Source organism: Anomaloglossus baeobatrachus, chromosome 6 (assembly GCF_048569485.1).
Source record: "Anomaloglossus baeobatrachus isolate aAnoBae1 chromosome 6, aAnoBae1.hap1, whole genome shotgun sequence".
Taxonomy (NCBI): domain Eukaryota; kingdom Metazoa; phylum Chordata; class Amphibia; order Anura; family Aromobatidae; genus Anomaloglossus; species Anomaloglossus baeobatrachus.
Window position 1 is genome coordinate 343,126,169 of NC_134358.1, and position 21,011 is coordinate 343,147,179.

At 40.7% G+C, this 21,011-nt stretch overlaps 1 protein-coding gene across 14 annotated transcripts in view; it reads left to right on the forward strand.

Annotated features, from left to right (window-relative positions):
* TRIO (trio Rho guanine nucleotide exchange factor) overlaps positions 1-21,011 on the forward strand; it is a 3,493,742-nt gene that overhangs the window by 977,678 nt on the left and 2,495,053 nt on the right. For all 14 annotated transcript variants that reach the window (XR_012724343.1, XR_012724344.1, XR_012724345.1 and 11 more), the window contains exon 25: positions 4,157-4,351. Coding sequence is in view for 11 of the 14 variants with exons in the window: in XM_075314973.1 (XP_075171088.1) it covers positions 4,157-4,351 (195 nt within the window). In the remaining 3 variants the exon portion in view is untranslated. The remainder of the gene's footprint in view (positions 1-4,156; positions 4,352-21,011) is intronic.

Below are 21,011 nucleotides of genomic sequence, written 5' to 3' on the forward strand. Positions count from 1 at the left end.
AGAGGATATACGTACAACAATCATTAACAGTACAAAACAGACTGGTATAGGAGGAGAGAGGACCCTGCCCGCGAGGGCTCACAGTCTACAGATGCAGACATTTTTATACAGTCGGCGGTCCTGAAGCGGTTAAAATACTAAATAGCTTTTCTCTGTTTTTTTTCTATAAAGTTAATCAAACAAAATCCCAAATAATCAACTTTCATATGGACCAAAATATTCAAAACATTATTAAAAAGGAATACTCATTGAAGTGGGAGAATGAAAAGTTATCGTGCCTAGGAATCTTTTTAACGAAATCCTTAATAAAATATAATTCAAACAAACCATATACAAATTTATACAAAAAATCCTCTTAAACCTTGCAAAAACTCCAACACCAGTTAGTCAAATACATATGTAACAACAATAAATCTAGGATTGCAAGATCCATCATAGCAAAAGATAAAAAGAATGATGGACTAAGCCTCTCCAACATATCCGCTTACTTTTCAGCAAACGTTACAAAGCTTAAGGCCCCGTTAAACGCAACAATATATCTAACGATATGTCGTCGGGGTCACGGAATTCGTGACACACATCCGGCGTCATTAGCGACTTCATTGCGTGTAACAGCTTCGAGCGAGTGTTAACGATCAAAAATACTTACCTGATCGTTGACACGTCATTCCTGAGGCTGCACACATCGCTACGTGTGACACCCCAGGAACGAAGAACAACACCTTACCTGCATCCTCCGTCAAGGAGGTGGGCATCACTTTCTTTTGGCTGCTCTTCCCCCCTCCGCTTCTATTGGACGGCTGCCGTGTAACGTCGCTGTGACGCCGCACGAACCGCCCCCTTAGAAAGGAGGCGGTTTGCTGGCCACAGCGACGTCGCTAGGCAGGTAAGTCCATGTGACAGGTACTAACGATATTGTGCGCCACAGGCAGCAATTTGCCTATGATGCACAAACAACAGGGGCGGGTATGCTCGCTAGCGATATCGGTAGCGATATCGCAGCGTGTAAAGCCCCCTTTAGTCAAAAATGGCTTCAAGATGGAGACAACCCAGCCTGGGTTATGATTAAAAGTAGTTTAAACAACAACAAAGCTCTACTTGCTCTATTGCTGGCTAATCTCATTGATTATTCTAGACCCTTACCCAAAAATATGCTACCTAAATCTACCATCATTGGCTGGAATTCTCTCCTCCTCAACACCCAGATGTGCAAAACAAATGATACTTCAAAATTCAAATCCCTAGAATTTAGTATCCCCAAAATAAATTTAGCAATCTGGAAACAACATGGTACAACAAATCTATTGGATATCCTTATAGATGACATTCTGGTCACCTTTGGAGAAATAAAACTCAAATTTGGTCTCCCCAACAGAGAGTATAGAAATTGGTTATACATTAATCAACCTTTTTTAACAGGAGAAGTTAAACTTAAATTACCATCTATTAAAGTCAATCTACTGAACAACCCCCTAAATCCCGTAAAATAAAACCTGGAAAACTTATAATATTTATAAGGTATTTAATGAAGACTCAGGCCTTTACAAAGGGCCCAATCTAACAACATGGGAAAAAGACCTGGGAATAAAAATTGAGGACGAGATACTATACCTTAGATACTATATACACAAACTCCCCCTGTGTTACTCTTCAAGAAACGTACTATAAAGTACTCTATAAGTGGTATTTCACTCCGCAAAAATTAAACATGATTTATCCAAAAAAATCATCCCTCTTTCTGGAGGAATTTTGGGGAAAAAGGAAGCCTAACCCGTATGTTTTGGAATTGCCCAATCCTTCATAATTTGTGTTTGCACACACAAGGCCAAAAATTATTAAAAATTAATCATCTAAATATCCCGCTCACTCTCCAGCTAATTCTGCTTTTAATAGGTCTTGAAGACATTCCAAACAAATTTAGACATATCTGCCATATTTTACTAACCATAAAACATCTTATAGTGTCAAGATGGAAACAGGTGTTTCCCCCTAAATAGAAGACCTAGTAGAGAGAGTTTCCCTCCACAATACATTTGTCTATAATTTGGCTCTAAGAGAAAAGAACTACGAAAAATGCAACCAAAAAAGGCTTGCTGGGATTTAAACCATCACCTACAACTTGTATATTAATGACTCCATTGCCTAGGACTAAGCTTTCTTTATTTCATTATATTTCCAGCTAATATATATATATGTGTATATATATGTGTGTATATATATATATATATATATATATATATATATATATATATATGTGTATATATATATATATATATATATATATAATATATACATACATACAGTGCGTACAAGTAGTATTCAACCCCCTGAAGATTTAGCAGGTTTGATAAGATGCACATAGGTTAGAGCCTGCAAACTTCAAACAAGAGCAGGATTTATTAACAGATGCATAAATCTTACAAACCAACAAGTTATGTTGCTCAGTTAAATTTTAATAAATTTTCAACATAAAAGTGTGGGTCAATTATTATTCAACCCCTAGGTTTAATATTTTGTGGAATAACCCTTGTTTGCAATTACAGCTAATAATCGTCTTTTATAAGACCTGATCAGGCCGGCACAGGTCTCTGGAGTTATCTTGGCCCACTCCTCCATGCAGATTTTCTCCAAGTTATCTAGGTTCTTTGGGTGTCTCATGTGGACTTTAATCTTGAGCTCTTTCCACAAGTTTTCAATTGGGTTAAGGTCAGGAGACTGACTAGGCCACTGCAACACCTTGATTTTTTTCCCTCTTGAACCAGGCTTTGGTTTTTTTGGCTGTGTGCTTTAGGTCGTTGTCTTGTTGGAAGATGAAATGACGACCCATCTTAAGATCCTTGATGGAGGAGTGGAGGTTCTTGGCCAAAATCTCCAGGTAGGCCGTGCTATCCATCTTCCCATGGATGCGGACCAGATGGCCAGGCCCCTTGGCTGATAAACAGCCCCACAACATGATGCTGCCACCACCATGCTTGACTGTAGGGATGGTATTCTTGGGGTCGTATGCAGTGCCATCCAGTCTCCAAACGTCACGTGTGTGGTTGGCACCAAAGATCTCGATCTTGGTCTCATCAGACCAGAGAACCTTGAACCAGTCTGTCTCAGAGTCCTCCAAGTGATCATGAGCAAACTGTAGACGAGCCTTGACATGACTCTTTGAAAGTAAAGGTAGCTTACGGGCTCGTCTGGAACGGAGACCATTGCGGTGGAGTACGTTACTTATGGTATTGACTGAAACCAATGTCCCCACTGCCATGAGATCTTCCCGGAGCTCCTTCCTTGTTGTCCTTGGGTTAGCCTTGACTCTTCGGACAAGCCTGGCCTCGGCACGGGTGGAAACTTTCAAAGGCTGTCCAGGCCGTGGAAGGCTAACAGTAGTTCCATAAGCCTTCCACTTCCGGATGATGCTCCCAACAGTGGAGACAGGTAGGCCCAACTCCTTGGAAAGGGTTTTGTACCCCTTGCCAGCCTTGTGACCCTCCACGATCTTGTCTCTGATGGCCTTGGAATGCTCCTTTGTCTTTCCCATGTTGACCAAGTATGAGTGCTGTTCACAAGTTTGGGGAGGGTCTTAATTAGTCAGAAAAGGCTGGAAAAAGAGATAATTAATCCAAACATGTGAAGCTCATTGTTCTTTGTGCCTGAAATACTTCTTAATACTTTAGGGGAACCAAACAGAATTCTTGTGGTTTGAGGGGTTGAATAATAAATGACCCTCTGAATAAACTTTTCACAATTTAAAAAAAATAAATAAATAAAAAAAGAAATAACATTCTTTTATGCTGCAGTGCATTTCACACTTCCAGGCTGATCTACAGTCCAAATGTCACAATGCCAAGTTAATTCCGAATGTGTAAACCTGCTAAATCTGCAGGGGGTTGAATACTACTTGTAGGCACTGTATATACGATCCATCTCATACACACACCTCCTTATTACTGATGCCTAGATTTACCCAATTCCCATAGGCACTGTATATGCCAGGCACTGAGATCAGTCATGCTAGCACAAAGCTATAGCTGTCACTTTATATGGAAGTCAAAACCTGTTGTTAATGTATTGGGTTTTTTTTATCCTCATTTTAAAGAAGACATAGATTTTCTTTTCTAAGAAAAATGAAAGTGGTTATAATTATTTGATTTTCAATCTTTTGTAGCAAACTAAAGAAAGGGTAAAACTACTGATACAACTTGCTGATGGCTTTTGTGACAAAGGACATGCTCATTCTTCTGAAATTAAAAAATGTATTGCTGTGCTGGACAAAATGTATCGAGATTTCTCTGTGCGTATGGAGAAATACCGTACAAGTTTAGAAAAAGCTTTGGGAATTTACAATGACTCAAACAAATCGGTAAGTGTTAAGTAACTAATGTAAATTTGCAATACTTGTAATAATCATTTTTCAACATATGACGATAATGTACATAAGAAGTCAAAAGCAAAATCCATTAATTTTGCATACCTTCGACAGATAAGTATGATGCTTTTGTTAGATTTGAATAATGTATAATTTAGTAATTCCCTGACAGGGATGAAGCAGAAAATGTACAACATTTTGGCTTTACACCTTTTTGAAGGCTTTCTGTAGAGATGAAATATATTAAAATTTTGTAATTATTTTATATCTGTTCATGGGACTCTTTGGTACAAGGTAAAGTAGTCAAAGAAGTGTTCAGCTTGTATGACGGTGAAATTTTGGTCTACCCTCTAAATAATTTGACACACAACCAGGGCTGTGGGATCGTGGAGTCAGATCACATTTTGGTGGAGTCAGAGTCGGAGTTGGTATAAAATGCACCGACTCCGACATCTAAAATATATAATAAATTGGGGACAGTAGTGCAATGCAGAATGTGATGAATATTTTTTCATAGGAATTTGGGAAAGTTATGAAATGTCCTAAAAATGGCTGTTCTATTCCTGATCTAAGGCGGGCTTTGCACGCTGCGACATCAGTAACAATGTGTTACCGATGCTGCAGCGATAGTCCCGCCCCCGTCGCACGTTCGATATATAGTTAAAGTTGCCGTAGCGATTATTATCGCTACGGCAGCTTTACACGCACATACCTGCCGTGCGACGTCCCTCTGGCCGGCGACCCGCCTCCTTCCTTAGGGGGCGGGTCGTGCGGCGTCACAGTGACGTCACACGGCAGGCGGCCAATTGAAGCGGAGGGGCGGAGATGAGCAGGATGTAAACATCCCGCCCACCTCCGTCCTTCTCATTGCAGCCGGCGGCAGGTAAGGTGAAGTTCCTCGCTCCTGCGGCTTCATACACAGCGATGTGTGCTGCCGCAGGAGCGAGGAACAACATTGTACCTGTCGCTGCACCGGCATTATGGAAATGTCGGAGGCTGCAGCGATGATACGATAACGACGCTTTTGCGCTCGTTCATCGTATCAAAAAGGATTTGCACGTTGCGATATCGACTGCGACGCCGGATGTGCGTCACTTTCGATTTGACCCCACCGACATCGCACGTGCAATGTCGCAACGTGCAAAGCCCGCCTAAGGCTACATTCACACAGCATTTTTGCTGCGTTTTTTGAGGATACGTTTGTCAGCTGCAAAAGCAGATCAGCTTTTTAAAAAAACAGCATCACCTGAAAGGTTTTTGAGCTCATAGATAATGCTTTCAATAGCAAAAGCAGATTAGAAAAACGCCACAAACTGACTGCTCAGTCGCTGTGAGGATCTGTTTTTAAGCACAAAAATGGATCCTCACAAAACGATGTGTCTGAATGTCCTATCTTGAAACCCATTGCCTTTGCTGGGATGCCCACAGTCACTGCATTAAACTGAATTATTTTGCCATCAATATTCAATATGTTTGTGACAAGAAAGAAATTGTTAGCAAGACACTGGCAGTAAAAGATACTAAAGCTCATCACACCAGCCAGTTTCTCCAGGCCTTAAAGGCCATTTACAAGCTGCGACATTGCTAATGATATATCGTCGGTGTCACGGTGTTTGTGACGCACATCCGGCGTCGTTAGCGACATTGCAACGTGTAACACGTACGAGCGACCTTCAATGATCGCAAAAGAGCTAAAAATCGTTGGTTTTGGAGAGGTCGTTTATGTACCAAAAATCGTATTTGCAGTAACGAGGTTGTTCCTCATTCCTGCGGCAGCACACATCGCTATGTGTAACACCGCAGGAGCGAGGAACTTCACCTTACCTGCGGCCACCGGCAATGAGGAAGGAAGGTGGTGGGCTGGATGTTACGGCTACTCTTTTCCGCCCCTGCGCTTCTATTGGGGCCGCTTAGTGACATCACTATGACGCCGAAAGAACTGCTCCCCTAAGAAAGGGGGCAGTTCGCCGGTCACAGCGACGTCGCTAGTCAGGTATGTGTGACTGTTCCTAGCGATGTTGTGCGCCACGGGCAGCAATGTGCCCGTGACGCACAACCGACAGGGGCGGGTATGCCCGCTAGCGATCTCGCTAGCGAGATCACAGCGTGTAAAGTACCCTATAGTGGAAAAAGTTCTGCAAGATTACAAACTCAAAAAATAACAGGTTTTTGCTTTTGTATCGGACAATGGTTCAAACATGCTAAGTACAAATAAACTGATGAATGAGAGTAATGAACAACATCTAGAAGAAAATTTAGGATTCAGTATGTTTTGAGATGGAAGGCCACAGTGCTGTTCATGTAACTGAGGAACAAACAGATATTACAACAGAAGAACAGCAAAATGATACTTTAGGCTTTGATGATCTTGTTGAAGCTGCTTCAAAACACTTTCATATTCATCACATGCACTGTGTTGTGCACACGCTGCAGCTGGCAATAAGAGATAGTCTGCAAGAGGGACCCCGATTTCACACATCCTTTTCGCCGGTTTGGCGGATGCGGCGCGCTCCAGTACAGTGTATACAGTACAGTGGCAGCGCGACAAACGCCGGTCACATGCTGTCATGTGACCCGGAAGTTGCGGCGCTGCCACTGTACTGTATCGTATTGTACTGGCGTGCGCTGCATCCGCCAAACTAGCGAAAAGCCGGATGTGTGAAACTAGACGGACATGCTGGAAATCGGATTAGAAAAGTGAGGAAATTGGTTATTGCCGCCAGAACCCCTAAAATTGATTCCCTCTTGGAGAGACGTGCTGGGAAAGGGGCAATTGTTAATCAAGCTACTCGGTGAGGCAGCATTTATTTAATGACTGAGTGATTGCTTGAACTAAAATCATTTCTTATAGATATGATGAACCCTCAAGTAACCTTAAATGAAGGTCAATAGAACATAGGTGGCTGAATTGAAGGAATTGCTTAATCACCCATTTACCCTGACTAAAAAATTACAAGCTGAGGCTTTAACTCCTGGCATTTTCATAAGGGAGTGGAAGAACTTGCTATTTTGCCTGTCCCAAAGAGGAGGTTTAATCGCAGATTGCATTTCTGCTTCAATGAAACCGATAGAGACACAGCTATTGGAAAATAAAATTCTTCTGGCAGCTGTTTATGTGGACCCAAGTCATCGTATACTGCTTGATGATCAACAGCTTACTAAAGGAAAATAAGCTTTGAGTGAGGTAGCAGTTAGGATGAGCCGCTACAGGACTGCCAGGTGGAAGAGGACTTGGGACCTGACAGTGCTACTGCTGCCATATCTTCATCCTCATCAGATGAGGAGTTTAACTTTGACAAGTATTTGGATGACATGGAGCAGGCAAAGCGTTGCCACAAGGAAAAAAAATTACCTGTCTCCTATAGCAAGCAGATTGACCAGATTTCAATAAAATTTTTAACTTGCTCTCAAAGAAATAGAGAAATTAAAACAATCATCAAAACTGACTGTGCATGAGGCACAGGAAATACCCGGAAATTGTTAGAGATATTGCCCATGTGGTTACGGCTTTGCCTCCAACCCGAGTTAGTGTAGAGAGGTTGTTCTCTAGCCTTAAAATTGTTAGGTCAGATTTGAGGTCATCTGCGATGGAGGATCTGATGGAAGCAATTCTATTTTTTAGAACAAAGTCATAGACTGCACAAATGTTATTTAGTATGTCTTTGTTGAAAACTGTTTTATGCCACTTACATAGTGTATTACATAGTGTTATATATAACACTATGTAATACACTATGTAAGTGGTAAAAAACAGTTTTCAACAAAAACATACTAAATAATAACATTTAGTATATTGGTTATATTTAAGTGAAAAAAATATTGTAGTGCAATATGAACATCAGACATTTAATCATTTTTATGATACAAGAAGCAAGATATTTAGATAGAACATAAAATATACTTATTGGAATACAACTTTACAACACAAAAAACTGTAATAAATTGTAAATATGTAATATATAAGTCATATGAGAAAGTTTGGGCACCCCTATTAATGTTAACCTTTTTTCTTTAGAACAATTTGGGTTTTTGCAAAAGCTATTTCAGTTTCATATATCTAATAAATGATGGACCCAGTAATATTTCTGAATTGAAATGAGGTTTATTGTACTAACAGAAAATGTGCAATCTGCATTTAAACTAAATTTGACAGATTCATAAGTATGGGCACTCTTATCAATTTCTTGTTTTGAACACTCCTAACTACTTTTTTCTGACTTACTGGTACACTAAATTGGTTTTGTAACCCTATTGAGCTTTGAACTTCATAGGCAGGTGTTATCCAATCATGAGAAAAGGTATTTAAGGTGGCCACTTGCAAGTAGTTCTCCTATTTGAATCTCCTATGAAGATTGGCATCATGGGCTCCTCAAAACAACTCTCAAATGATCTGAAAACAAAGATTATTCATCATAGTTGTTCAGGGGAAGGATACAACAAGTTGTCTCAGAGATTTAAACTGTCAGTTTCCATTGTGAGGAACATAGTAAGGAAATGAAAGAACACAGGTACAGTTCTTGTTAAACCCAGAAGTGGCAGGCCAAGAAAAATATCAGAAAGGCAGAGAAGAAGAATGGTGGGAACAGTCAAGGACAATCCACAGACCACCTCCAAAGACCTGCAGCATCATCTTGCTGCAGATGGTGTCACTGTGCATCAGTCAACAATACAGAACACTTTGCACAAGGTGAAGCTGTATGGGAGAGTGATGCGAAATAAGCTGTTTCTGCAAGCATGCCACAAACAGAGTCGCCTAAGGCATGCAAAAGCACATTTGGACAAGCCAATTACATTTTGGAAGAAGGTCCTGTGGACTGATGAAACAAAGATTGAGTTGTTTGGTCATACAAAAAGGCGTTATGCATGGGGGCAAAAAACCACAGCATTCCAAGAAAAGCACTTGCTACCCACAGTAAAATTTGGTGGTTTGCTTTGGGGCTGTGTGACCAATGCTGGCACCGGGAATCTTGTTAAAGTTGAGGGTCGCATGGATTCAACTCAGTATCAGCAGATTTTTGACAATAATGTGCAAGAATCTTTGACGAAGTTGAAGTTACGCAGGGGATTTATATTTCAGCAAGACAATGATCCAAAACACCGCTCCAAATCTACTCAGGCATTCATGCAGAGGAACAATTACAATGTTCTGGAATGGCCATCCTAGTCCCCAGACCTGAATATCATTGAATATCTGTGGGATGATTTGAAGCGGGCTTTCCATGCTCGGCGACCATCAAACTTAACTGAACTGGAATTGTTTTGTAAACAGGAATGGTCAAAAATACCTTCATCCAGTATCTCATTAAAAGCTACAGAAAGCGACTAGAGGCTGTGATTTTTGCAAAAGGAGAATCTACAAAATATTAATGTCACTTTTATGTTGAGGTGCCCATACTTATGCACCTGTCAAATTTAGTTTAAATGCAGATTGCACATTTTCTGTTAGTACAATAAACCTCATTTCAATTCAGAAATATTACTGAGTCCATCATTTATGAGATATATGAAACTGAAATAGCTGTTGCAAAAACCAAAATTGTTATACAGAAAAATGGTTAACATTAATAGGGGTGCCCAAACTTTTTCATATGGCTGTATAAATATATAAAAACTAAACCCTATTGAACATCTGTTGAGCATCCTCAAATATAAGGTGGAGGAGCGCAAGGTCTCTAACATCCACCAGCTCCTTGAATTCATTATTAAGGAGTGGAAGAGGAACTATTTGTTCCTTTGATGTTCCAGTGAACTGCATGCCAAAGAGATTTAAGACAGTGCTTGAAAAAAATGGTGGCCACACAAAATATTGACAATTTGGGCATAATTTGGCAATTTTCACTTAGGTGTATACTCACTTTTATTGCCAGTGGTTAAGACACTAATGGTTGTGTGCAGGGCTTTGGAGTCGGTAAGCCAAACCTTCGACTCTGACTCCTCAATTTCCCTTGCACCGACTCCCACATATATTGCTTATAGTTAAGTGAAAAATGTATTGTAGTACAATGTGAACATCAGACATTTAATCATTTTTATGATACAATAAACAAGATATTTAGATAGAACATAAAATATATTTATTGGAATACAACTGTAGAACACAAAAAACTGTAATAAATTGTAAATATGTAATACACTATGTAATATACAGTAGATTACATATATATCTTGCGTATATATACATATACGTCGAGTCTGAGACTGAGTCGAAGGTTTGGCTTACCGACTCCAAAGCCCTGCACACAACCATTAGTGTCTTAACCACTGGCAATAAAAATGAGTATACACCTAAGTTAAAATTGCCAAATTATGCCCAAATTTTCAATATTTTGTGTGGCCACCATTTTTTTCAAGCACTGTCTTAATTCTCTTTTGCATGCAGTTCACTGGAACATCAAAGGAGTAAATAGTTCCTCTTCCACTCCTTCATAATGACTTCAAGGAGCTGGTGGATGTTAGAGACCTTGCGCTCCTCCACCCTATATTTGAGGATGCTCAACAGATGTTCAATATGGTTTCGTTTTTGAGACATGCTTGGCCAGTCCAGCACTTTACCCTCAGTTTCTTTAGCAAGACAGTGGTCATCCTGGAAGTGTTGTTTGGGGTTGTTAAAATGTTGGAATACAGCCTTGTGGCCCAGTTTGCAAATGGAGAGGATCAGTTTTTGCTTCAGTATGTCATAGTACATGTAGGCACTCATGGTTCCCTTAATGAACTGTAGCTCACCACAGCCGGCAGCACTCATTCAGCCCCAAACCATTACACCTCCATCACCATGCTTGACTGTAGACAAGATACACTTGGCTTTATACACATCACCTGGTTGCCCCCCACACATGCTTGACACCATGGTTTATCTTTGTCTGCTTGTCACACCAAATTTACACTGTTACACATGCTGCACACTGACTATTTTACATTATATCAAAGAGTCATATTGTCAGTGTTGTCCCATGAAAAGATATAATATACTTACAAAAATTTGAGGGGTGCACTCACTTTTGGGATATACTGTGTGTATGTATATATAATTTATTCAGGGTGGGCCATTTATATGGATACACCTAAATAAAATGGGAAGGGTTGGTGATAACTTTCTTTTCTGTTTGTGCCTCATTAGTGTATGGTAGCGGGAACCTTTCAAGATGGGTGGTGACCATGGCGGCCATTTTGAAGTTGGCCATTTTGGATCCAACTTTATTTTTTCCAAAGGAAAGAGGGTCATGTAACACATCAAACTTATTGATAATTTTACAAGAAAAACAATGATGTGCTTGTTTTTAACATACCTTTGATACCTAAGTTTGATATGTTACATGACCCTCTTTTGATTGGAAAACATGAAGTTGGATCCAAAACAGCTGACTTAAAATGGCCACCAAGGTCACCATCCATCTCGAAAAGTTTCCTCTGTTATGAACTGGTAACCGTTAACAATCACAAATTCCATAAATCAGGAAAAAAAAAACCCACAAGAGTAGTTGGAAACTAAGCTGACTGCAATCCCTTATCTATCGGACAACACTAGAAGTAGCAGTGAGATGTTCCTAACACACCTAGACACCTCGTCACAGTTGGAGAAACCTTTGCTACACTTCAAAGATAGAAATGAGGAATCCTAAGTTGCCTTGGAGCAGTCCGCAAAGAAATAGCAAGCCCCCAACATGCAATGACAGTGATGTAAGAAAACACAATACACAGAAAATATAGATTAGCAAAGGTGAGGCCCGACTTACCAGATACAACCGGATAGGACAGATAACTGATTGCGGCCAGCAAAAAAACCTGTAAAAAAATACCAAACTCCAGATAGAAAAAAAATACTAAGACCACATGATCTTTCACTCACTATATCATACTTATCTGTAGTAGATTCAGGCACAGAATAAGGGTGCTTTTCCTCTTGCGTACCGCTTCTGATGCAAGAGCATCGGAAATGATATGGTAATGACCCTGTGCTGCGGTGTCAGCCGAGGGTCATGTCACTGTGATGCGATCTTGAGATCGCATCACAGGAGCTGAGAAGACGGAGGGAGCACTTTCTCCCCATCTCCTCCGTTGTCTGGCTCTCCATGCACCGCACTACAGTCGCATAACATGTGAGTGCAGTGCGATTTTACACACACGTGAGACGAGACTCGGTGCAAATCTCAGCATGCTGCGATTGTACCGAGAGCCCGATTCGTGTGGAGAAAAAACGTGACAGAGGAAACTGTCTCATTGTTTAACACTGGTGTGAGTGCAAGCTGATTATTATCGGATCGCACTCGGACCAGGAATTCGCAGATGGAAAAGCGCCCTAAATGGGAGAAACTGAAGGGAAAACTCTCAGTCATCTTAAGAAGCAATAGGAAATATTTATCACTAGCAGCTGCCAAGCAGAAACTTCTGTCCTAAATACTTTAGGCTGATCTGCAATAGGACTTCCTGGATTCCAAATTAATTCCAACACCTGTTTGAGTCACAGATTCAGACTCTGCTTCATTACTATTCCTGGCCACCAGAGGGAGCTCCACATCAGCACCCACTCGAATGACATTCACAACAGTACCGGATGGGCATGATGAAAGGCATGAGCCAATCTGTCAGCGTGAATGTCAGAAGCAAAATCCCAAGAATTGTCCTCCTGACCATAACCCTTCCACTTAACAAGATACTGAAGCTTTCGTCTATTAAGGCAGGAATCCAAAATTTTCTCTACTTCATACTTTAGATCCCCATCTACCAACACAGGATGAGGAGGCGCCGGCGTGGGAACTGTTGGTTCCATATGTTTCTTCAACAAAGACTTATGAAAAACATTGTGAAGGCACAATAAATCTTCGCTTAAATTTAGGAGAAGGAACTCTGCTAGGGATATTTTTGGAGGACAAACAAACCATGTCCCCCACATTTAACTGGGGACCAACAGTCTTACGCTGGTTGGCAAACCTTTGCACATTCTTTTCGGCCTGAAACAATTTGTCCACTGCCTGATCCCAAATCTGCTGCATTCTCTCAACTACAAAATCAACTCCCGGACAGGCCGAAGCCTCAAACTGCCCTGAAGAAAACCTGGGATGAAACCAAAAAATGCAGAAAAAAGGACACATCAAAGTAGCAGAGCTAGCCCTATTATTGAGAGCAAACTCTGCCAATGGCAACAACAAAACCCAATCATCCTGATCCACAGATACAAAACACCTCAAATAGGTTTCCAAGGTCTAGTTTGCTCTCTGTCTGACCATTAGCCTGAGGGTGAAACACAGAAGACTAAGACAGCCCAATTCCTAATTTAGAACAAAATGCTCTCCAAAAGCTGGACACAAACTGAACTCCTCTGTCTGACACAATATTCTCATACCATGTAAATGAACCACCTGTTGAAAAAACAAGGGCACCAACTCTAATGAAGATGACAACGTAGGCAATGGTACAAAATGGATCATCCTAGAAAATCTATCACAACCATAAAAAAAGTCATCCTCTGAAATACAGAAAGATCCGAAATAAAATCCATAGTGATATGAGTCCAAGGTCTCTTAGATACAGGCAATGGAAAGAACAACGCACTAGAATGTGAACAAGGCTTGGATCTAGAACAAATCCCACATGATTGCACAAATCTCCTGACATCCCGAGATAAAGAAGGCCACCAAAAAGACCTAGTCACTAGATCCCTAGTACCAAAAATCCCAGGATGACCAGCCAAGACGGAACAATGAATCTTGGACATTACTCTAATCCTCCATTGTTCAGGAACATACAGTTTCCTCACAGGATATCTCTCAGATTTGTCCCCCTGAAATCTCTCAAGTGCTAACCTCAAATCGAGCGAAATGACAGAGAGGTCCACACCTTCATTCAGGATTGTAGATTGCTCAGGAACATCAAGAGAAACAGCAAAGTTCTAGAGAGGGCATCTGCTTTAATAGTCTTGGTGCCCGGTAGAAAAGAAACCACAAAATCGAAACGCATAAAAAATTTAGCCCACCTGGCCTGCCTAGAATTCAGTCTCTTGGCAGATTCAAGGTAGGTCAGATTCTTATGATCGGTGAGCACCACAATTTGATTTCTAGCCCCCTCCAACCAATGTCTCCATTCTTCAAAAGCCCACTTCATAGCCAATAATTCTCAATTACCCACATCATAGTTTTGTTCAGATGGAAAAAATTTCCGGGAGAAGGCGGCACAAGGCTTTAGTTTGAAAGTTATAGGATTTCTTTGAGGCAAAACAGCTCCTGCTCCAATCTCTGAGGCATTGATCTCTACTTGAAATGGAAGAGAAACATCAGGTTGCTGCCGAACTGGGGCAGAAGTGAACCTCTTTTCAAGCTCCTGGAACTCCATAATGGCCTCTGGGGTCCAATTCTCAACATCAGCTCCCTTTTTGGTCAAATCCGTCAAAGGCTTAACAATACTAGAGAAATTGCCTATAAATTTACGGTAGAAATTTGCAAACCCAAATATTTCTAATGGGATTTCAAAGAAGTAGGCTGAACCCAGTCATAAATGCCCTGAACCTTGACCGGATCCATTTCAATAGAAATCGGGGACAAAATAAACCCCCCAAAATTTTTTTTTTGTACGCCAAAGAGACATTTTGGCCCCTTAACGTACAATGCATTGTTTTAAAGAACCTGAAAAACAGTCCGAACGTGCTCAACATGAGATTTTAAATCATCAGAAAAAATCAAAATATCATCCAAATAGACTATCAGAAATTTACCAATTTGTTTCTGGAAAATATAATTCATGAATGACTGGAAGACAGAGGGGGCATTAGTGAGCCCAAACAGCTTCATTAGGTACTCAAAATGCCCCTCAAGGGTATTAAAAGCCGTCTTTTATTCATCACCCTCCTTAATTCGGATGAGATGGTATGCCTCCTTAAGATCAAGTTTAGTAAACCATTTAGCCCCCTTAACTCTGGAAAAGAGATCTGACATCAGGGGCAAAGGACACTGATATTTAACAGTGATTTTATTAAGGAGGCGATAGTCAATACAAGGTGTCAATGACCCATCCTTCTTGGGCACAAAAAAACCTCGGCACCCAGGGGTGAAGATGACGGTCCAATATGACCTTTTTCCAATGACGTCTTAATATAGGTTTGCATAGCATCATTTTCAGGCACAGACAAATTGAAAATCCGTCCCTTAGGAAATTTGGAACCTGGCACTAATTTAATGGCGCAATCAAACTCCCTATGAGGAAGCAAGGAATCAGATAATGTAATAATATTTATTCATTTATATAGCGCTATTAATTCCATAGCGCTTTACATACATCGGCAACACTGTCCCCATTGGGGCTCTCAATCTAAGGTCCCTATCTGTATGTTTTTGGAGTGTGGGAGCAAACCGGAGGAAACCCACGCAAACACGGGGAGAACATACAAACTCCTTGCAGGTGTTGTCCTTAGTGGGATTAGAACTCAGGACCCCAGCGCTGCAAGACTGCAGTGCTAACCACTGAGCCACCGTGCCGTCCCATTGTCTTTAAACACATCAAGGAAGGCCGACAAATATTCAGGTACATCATGTGTCTGAGCAGAAATAGACAACGCAGAAAGGTCATTATGCATACATTGACAACCTCAACTAACCACAGACAAGGATCTCCAATCCAGAACTATATTATGGGTCTGCAGCCAAGGGAATCCCAGTACCAAAATATAATGCAAGTTGTGTAGTACCAAACAGCTACAATTCTCTTGATGAGCTGGTGCAACCCTCATAGTCAACTGGGTCCAAAATTAGGGTTTATTCTCAGCTAAAGGAGTAGCATCAATGCCCCTTAAAGGAATAGGAATTTGCAAAGGTACCATGGGAAGGCCACAACTTTTAGTAAACCCAAAATCCATTAAGTCAAGAAAAGCCATAGCAGAAAATGAGGATAACGAGCAACTTAAAGACTGACAAAATAAATTTAGGTTGCACAGTACCCACAGTAAATGAACGAGCAAATCTCTTTTCTCGTTTAGGGCAGACAGAGATAGTGTGAGAAGCGTCTCCACAATAGAAACACAACTTTTTTCTCCGTCTAAAACCCTGCCGCTCAGTACTAGAGAGAACCCGATTACACTGCATTGGCTCCGGAGACTGCTCCGCAAGCAACACACCAGCACGTATCATTTTGCGCTCTTGTAAACATCTATTAATCTGAATGGCTATGGTCATAGAGCCATCGAGACCAGAAAGGATAGGAAATCCCACCTAACATCTTTCACAGTATCCTCAAGACCTTTCCGGTTAAGTGCCGAAAGAGCATCATCATTACATTTGGTAAGGAAAGCCCACTTTCTGAATCTCTGGCAAAAAAATCAGCGAAATTCTGACCCGGGATCAATGCCAGCAAGGCCTTCTGAGCTTGATCCACAACATTAGGCGCGTCATACAACAATCCCAGCTCCTGAAAAAAGGAATCCACATCAGCAAAAATAAGATCACCAGGTACCAAGGAAAAGGCTCAGTCCTGAGGGTCATCGCGCAACAAGTTGATGACAATCCTAACCTGTTGCACGGGACTCCCTGAGGACTTATGTCTTAAGGCAAAAATAATTTACAATTACCGTATTTTTCATTTTATAAGATGCACCGGATTATAAGACGCACCCCAAATTTAGAGATAAAAAAAGAAAAAAAAAACGGGGCCCGTCTTATACTCCCGTGGTGTGTTACCAGGGGGGGCAGCAGTGGTGGTGAAGCGGGTCACAGGAGGCAGAGGTTGTGCTGGAAGCAGCGGCGGGTCCGTGGCGTCGTTGGTCAGTGGTGGCACCAGCGGTGGGTCCGTGGTGTCAGTGGCGGGTCTGTGGTGTCAGTGGCGGCTTCAGCAGCAGGTCAGTAGTTGAGCAGGCCGGTGCAGTGAGTGTCCCAGTGTCCAGCTGTCCGCAGTCCCGGTTCAAATGATGGCGCCTGGAATGGCGCATGCGCAGATGGAGCTCTCATCCAAGAGCTCCATCTGAGCACGCGCTGACTCACAGCGCCATCATTTGAACTGGGACACCCACCCTACAGCCAACGCAGTCCGCACAGCCACCTGCCTGCACGCACCAACAGGCACCCGCCCACCCGCAGCCAAAGGCACCCCGCCGCCCACACGCAGCCACAGGCACCCTGCTGCCCGAGCGCAGCCACAGGCACCCGGCCGCGCAAACGCACTTTGTCACCGCACAGACAGCCCCCCCAGTGACCTATATTCGGATTTTAAGATGCACCCTTAATTTTCCTCCCAAAGGGGAGGAAAAGTGTGTCTTATTATCCGAAAAATTCAGTATTTTTAAAGTTTAGGAATTTAGACCTATCCCCCGAGAATAATTCAGGAACGGGAATGTTGGGTTCTATAACAGTAGTCTGTCTAAGATAAGCCGACATACTCTGAACCTCAGAAGCAAGATGCTCAACACGATCATACAACTGGGTAATATCCATGCCAGAAAAAGATCTTCCACAAAACCCAAAGAGTAAGAGTAAAAATATACAGAATAAAAAAAATCCTTCTTTTGAGTACCTTTTTTTGTGTGATACTGTTATGGTCTGTTAACTGTAGACGATCACAAAAAATCCCATAAATCAGGAAAAAACAAAACCACAAGAGAAGTTGGAAACTAAAGTGACAGCAATCCCTTATCTATCGGACAACACTAGAAGTAGCAGTGGGATATGCCTAACACACCTAGACACCTCATCACTGCCGGAGAAACTTGCTACAACTCAAAAATAGATATGAGGAATCCTAAGTTTCCTCAGAGCAGTCCCCAAAGAAATGGCAAGCCCCCAACATGCAACGGCAGTGATGTAAGAAAACACAATACACAGAAAACTTAGATTAGTAAAGGTGAGGCCCGACTTAGTAGATACAACAGGACAGGGCAGATAACTGATTGCGGCCAGCAAAAAAACCCTGCAAAAAATACCAAACTCCTGATAGAAAAAAATATACTAGGACCACACGGTCTTCCCCAGAACCAGCAGGAACCGGTTTTCACCAGCGGCCTCCAGGCAGAAGCTGGTTTCCTAAATACACTAGGCTGATCTGCAATAGGACTTCCTGGATTCCTAATTAATTCCAACACCTGTTTGAGTCACAGAATTAGATTCAGCTTCCTTACCATTCCTGGCCACTAGAGCAAGCTCCACACCATCACCCACTCGGATGACACTCACAACATTCCCCTTTCCCATATACTAATGAGCCACAAACAGGAAGTTGATGTCACCAACCATCCCCATCCTATTTAGGTGTATCCATATATATGGCCCACCCTGTATATATCCGTGTGTGTGTATGTATATATATATATATATATATATATATATATATATATATATATATATATATATATATAAAATATGGGCCTTATTTAATTAATCCCACATGTTCCATGTGGGGGTGTATATCTGTGGAAGAGAGATGGAGCTGACACTTCAGGCTCCATTGGAGAAAGAGCTGCTTGTGTGGACAGGTAATTGCTTTCCAGCAAATTTACTAGTTCAGACATGAAGTCTAGGATCTGTGTTTAGAGAGCTTTGAAAGGGCCATCTCTGTCATCTCAAAAAATAACTCTACTGAATTTCAAAAGACTATCCAAGACTTTTGGGCATCAGTGGTAAGTGATGAGTATTCTTTTTTCTATGAATCGAATATGGGAGATAAGTTTTCCGATTTGTGATTCCCAGGGAAAAAAGATGCATTTTTCTTATAATAGTGCGATCAGTGCATCAGCCCCAAATTTATATTGGGCAGGTGGATGAGAGTACACATGTATTTCTTATCTATGGAAAAGTAAAATCGTAATAGGAAACATGACTGAAGCCACATCCCATGACTAGCCTGTTAGGTGTCATCAGAGTGGAGGTGTGTGTGTAAGTTGTGTTAACGAAAGCAAATGCCAAATTATGATCTTTGTTCAATGGTAGAAAGATACATTACTGTGTAGGATTGTTCCATGTTTCATTGGAATTCTTCCCTCCATAGATTTGAGCCAAGTCTGTGAGCCAGGTTTTGGTAATTCTCCTTTGTTTTTCCCTTTTATTTTATGTAATCGTATATGTTGTATTGTTTTGTCCCCTAAGTAACATTTTTTGTATAATTTTATGAACACTGCCTTCCTTTAAATAAAAAATTCAATAGCTTTGTTCCTCTTGCTCTATTAATCTCATTCCTGAAGCCATACACTATGTTACGGGTGTCCAATCTTCCTGCATAAGCACATGATGGTGGCAACTGATAGTTCCTTTTGATATTGTGGAGTTGAATGTAGCCATCACTACAAGCATTAATTGGGGGTCAATTGCGTATTTTCTTGACAATTGGAGGCAGCGGAGTTCTGTTCATAACAAATTGGGGGCAGAGGTGGGGTATATATATATCTCAGAAACCAAGAAAGTAAACACTAATCTTTTAAAATATATTTAAATAGAGGAACAAAACAGCGTCTCAAATATATTTTTGTTCAGTGTATTTTCATTAATTTAGACACCTATACCAGAGGTTTGAATAAATAAATTGCATAAATGAGTTCCAAATCAGTGAGAATTTCTATACAAATTCTTTACAAACATAAAACAAGAGATGTGATGTGCCTCCCTAATCTAGTGGCATATAAAATGAACAGCATAATTATACAAAGCAAAAATTGGTTTCTGAAATTAAAAAAAAAAACCTTGCTGGTTGGAAATTGAGAAACTATTAAATAAGAATCTTCCAGTTTCATTGTTAATTCTCGCTCACCACCTTGACCCATCCTTAGATTTACCTATCCAGCCAACTATTAAATCTATAGTTTTAGCCTGGAAGTCTTTGAATAGCATTACTAAGTTAAGAACTTTTATTGTATCACCCAATTCCCTTCAAATCCCTTATTCAAGTTGCGATCCAAAATTATCCTGTAAATTATATGGATAAAATGGGAATAGCTAATTTAGGCACAATAATAAAAGAAAAAAAAAAGACATTTACTAATTTTCAAATATTTAAACTAATATTTAATTTTCGAAGAACTATACCCATTCCTTGAATTTAAGAAATATATACGAAACTATTATAATTTCCCTCTAGCTTTGGCAAGCGAAATATCAATCAACTCTTTTATATGCACCAGATAACACAAATATATGGAATACTAATTGCATTTACTCAATATTTAATGCTGATACTGTTATATGCTCAGCTAAGAAAAAGACCTAAACATTATTTTTTTTTCGCCAATAATTGGCAAAAGGCTATTAAATGACCTTCCTCAATCACAATTAATGTACATCTTCACAAATTTTGCTATCAAATTATCATTTTACACTAGTAAGACTGTACCAAGCATTTTTAAACCAGTCTCATTTGTGAGCCTGGGGGTATCATGCATGATGGGTATTAGATACACTGTTCTGGGATGTATCATACATGATGAGTACTATGTATACATCTCTCGGGTTTATCACGCCTGACGAATATTAGATACACGGCTCTGGGACACATTACTCATGATGGGCATTAGATACATGCACTTTTATATCAGTGTAAGGCTAGGTTCCCACGTTGCGTTTTTATGTGCAGAAAATCTGTACATAAAAAGGCATGTTTTGCCAGGAATAAAGCAGTTGAAAAAAAACCCCCGCACATTTTTTATTGTGTTTGTGCGTGTTCACATGCTTTTTCCATGCTTTTTTTTTGGTTTTTT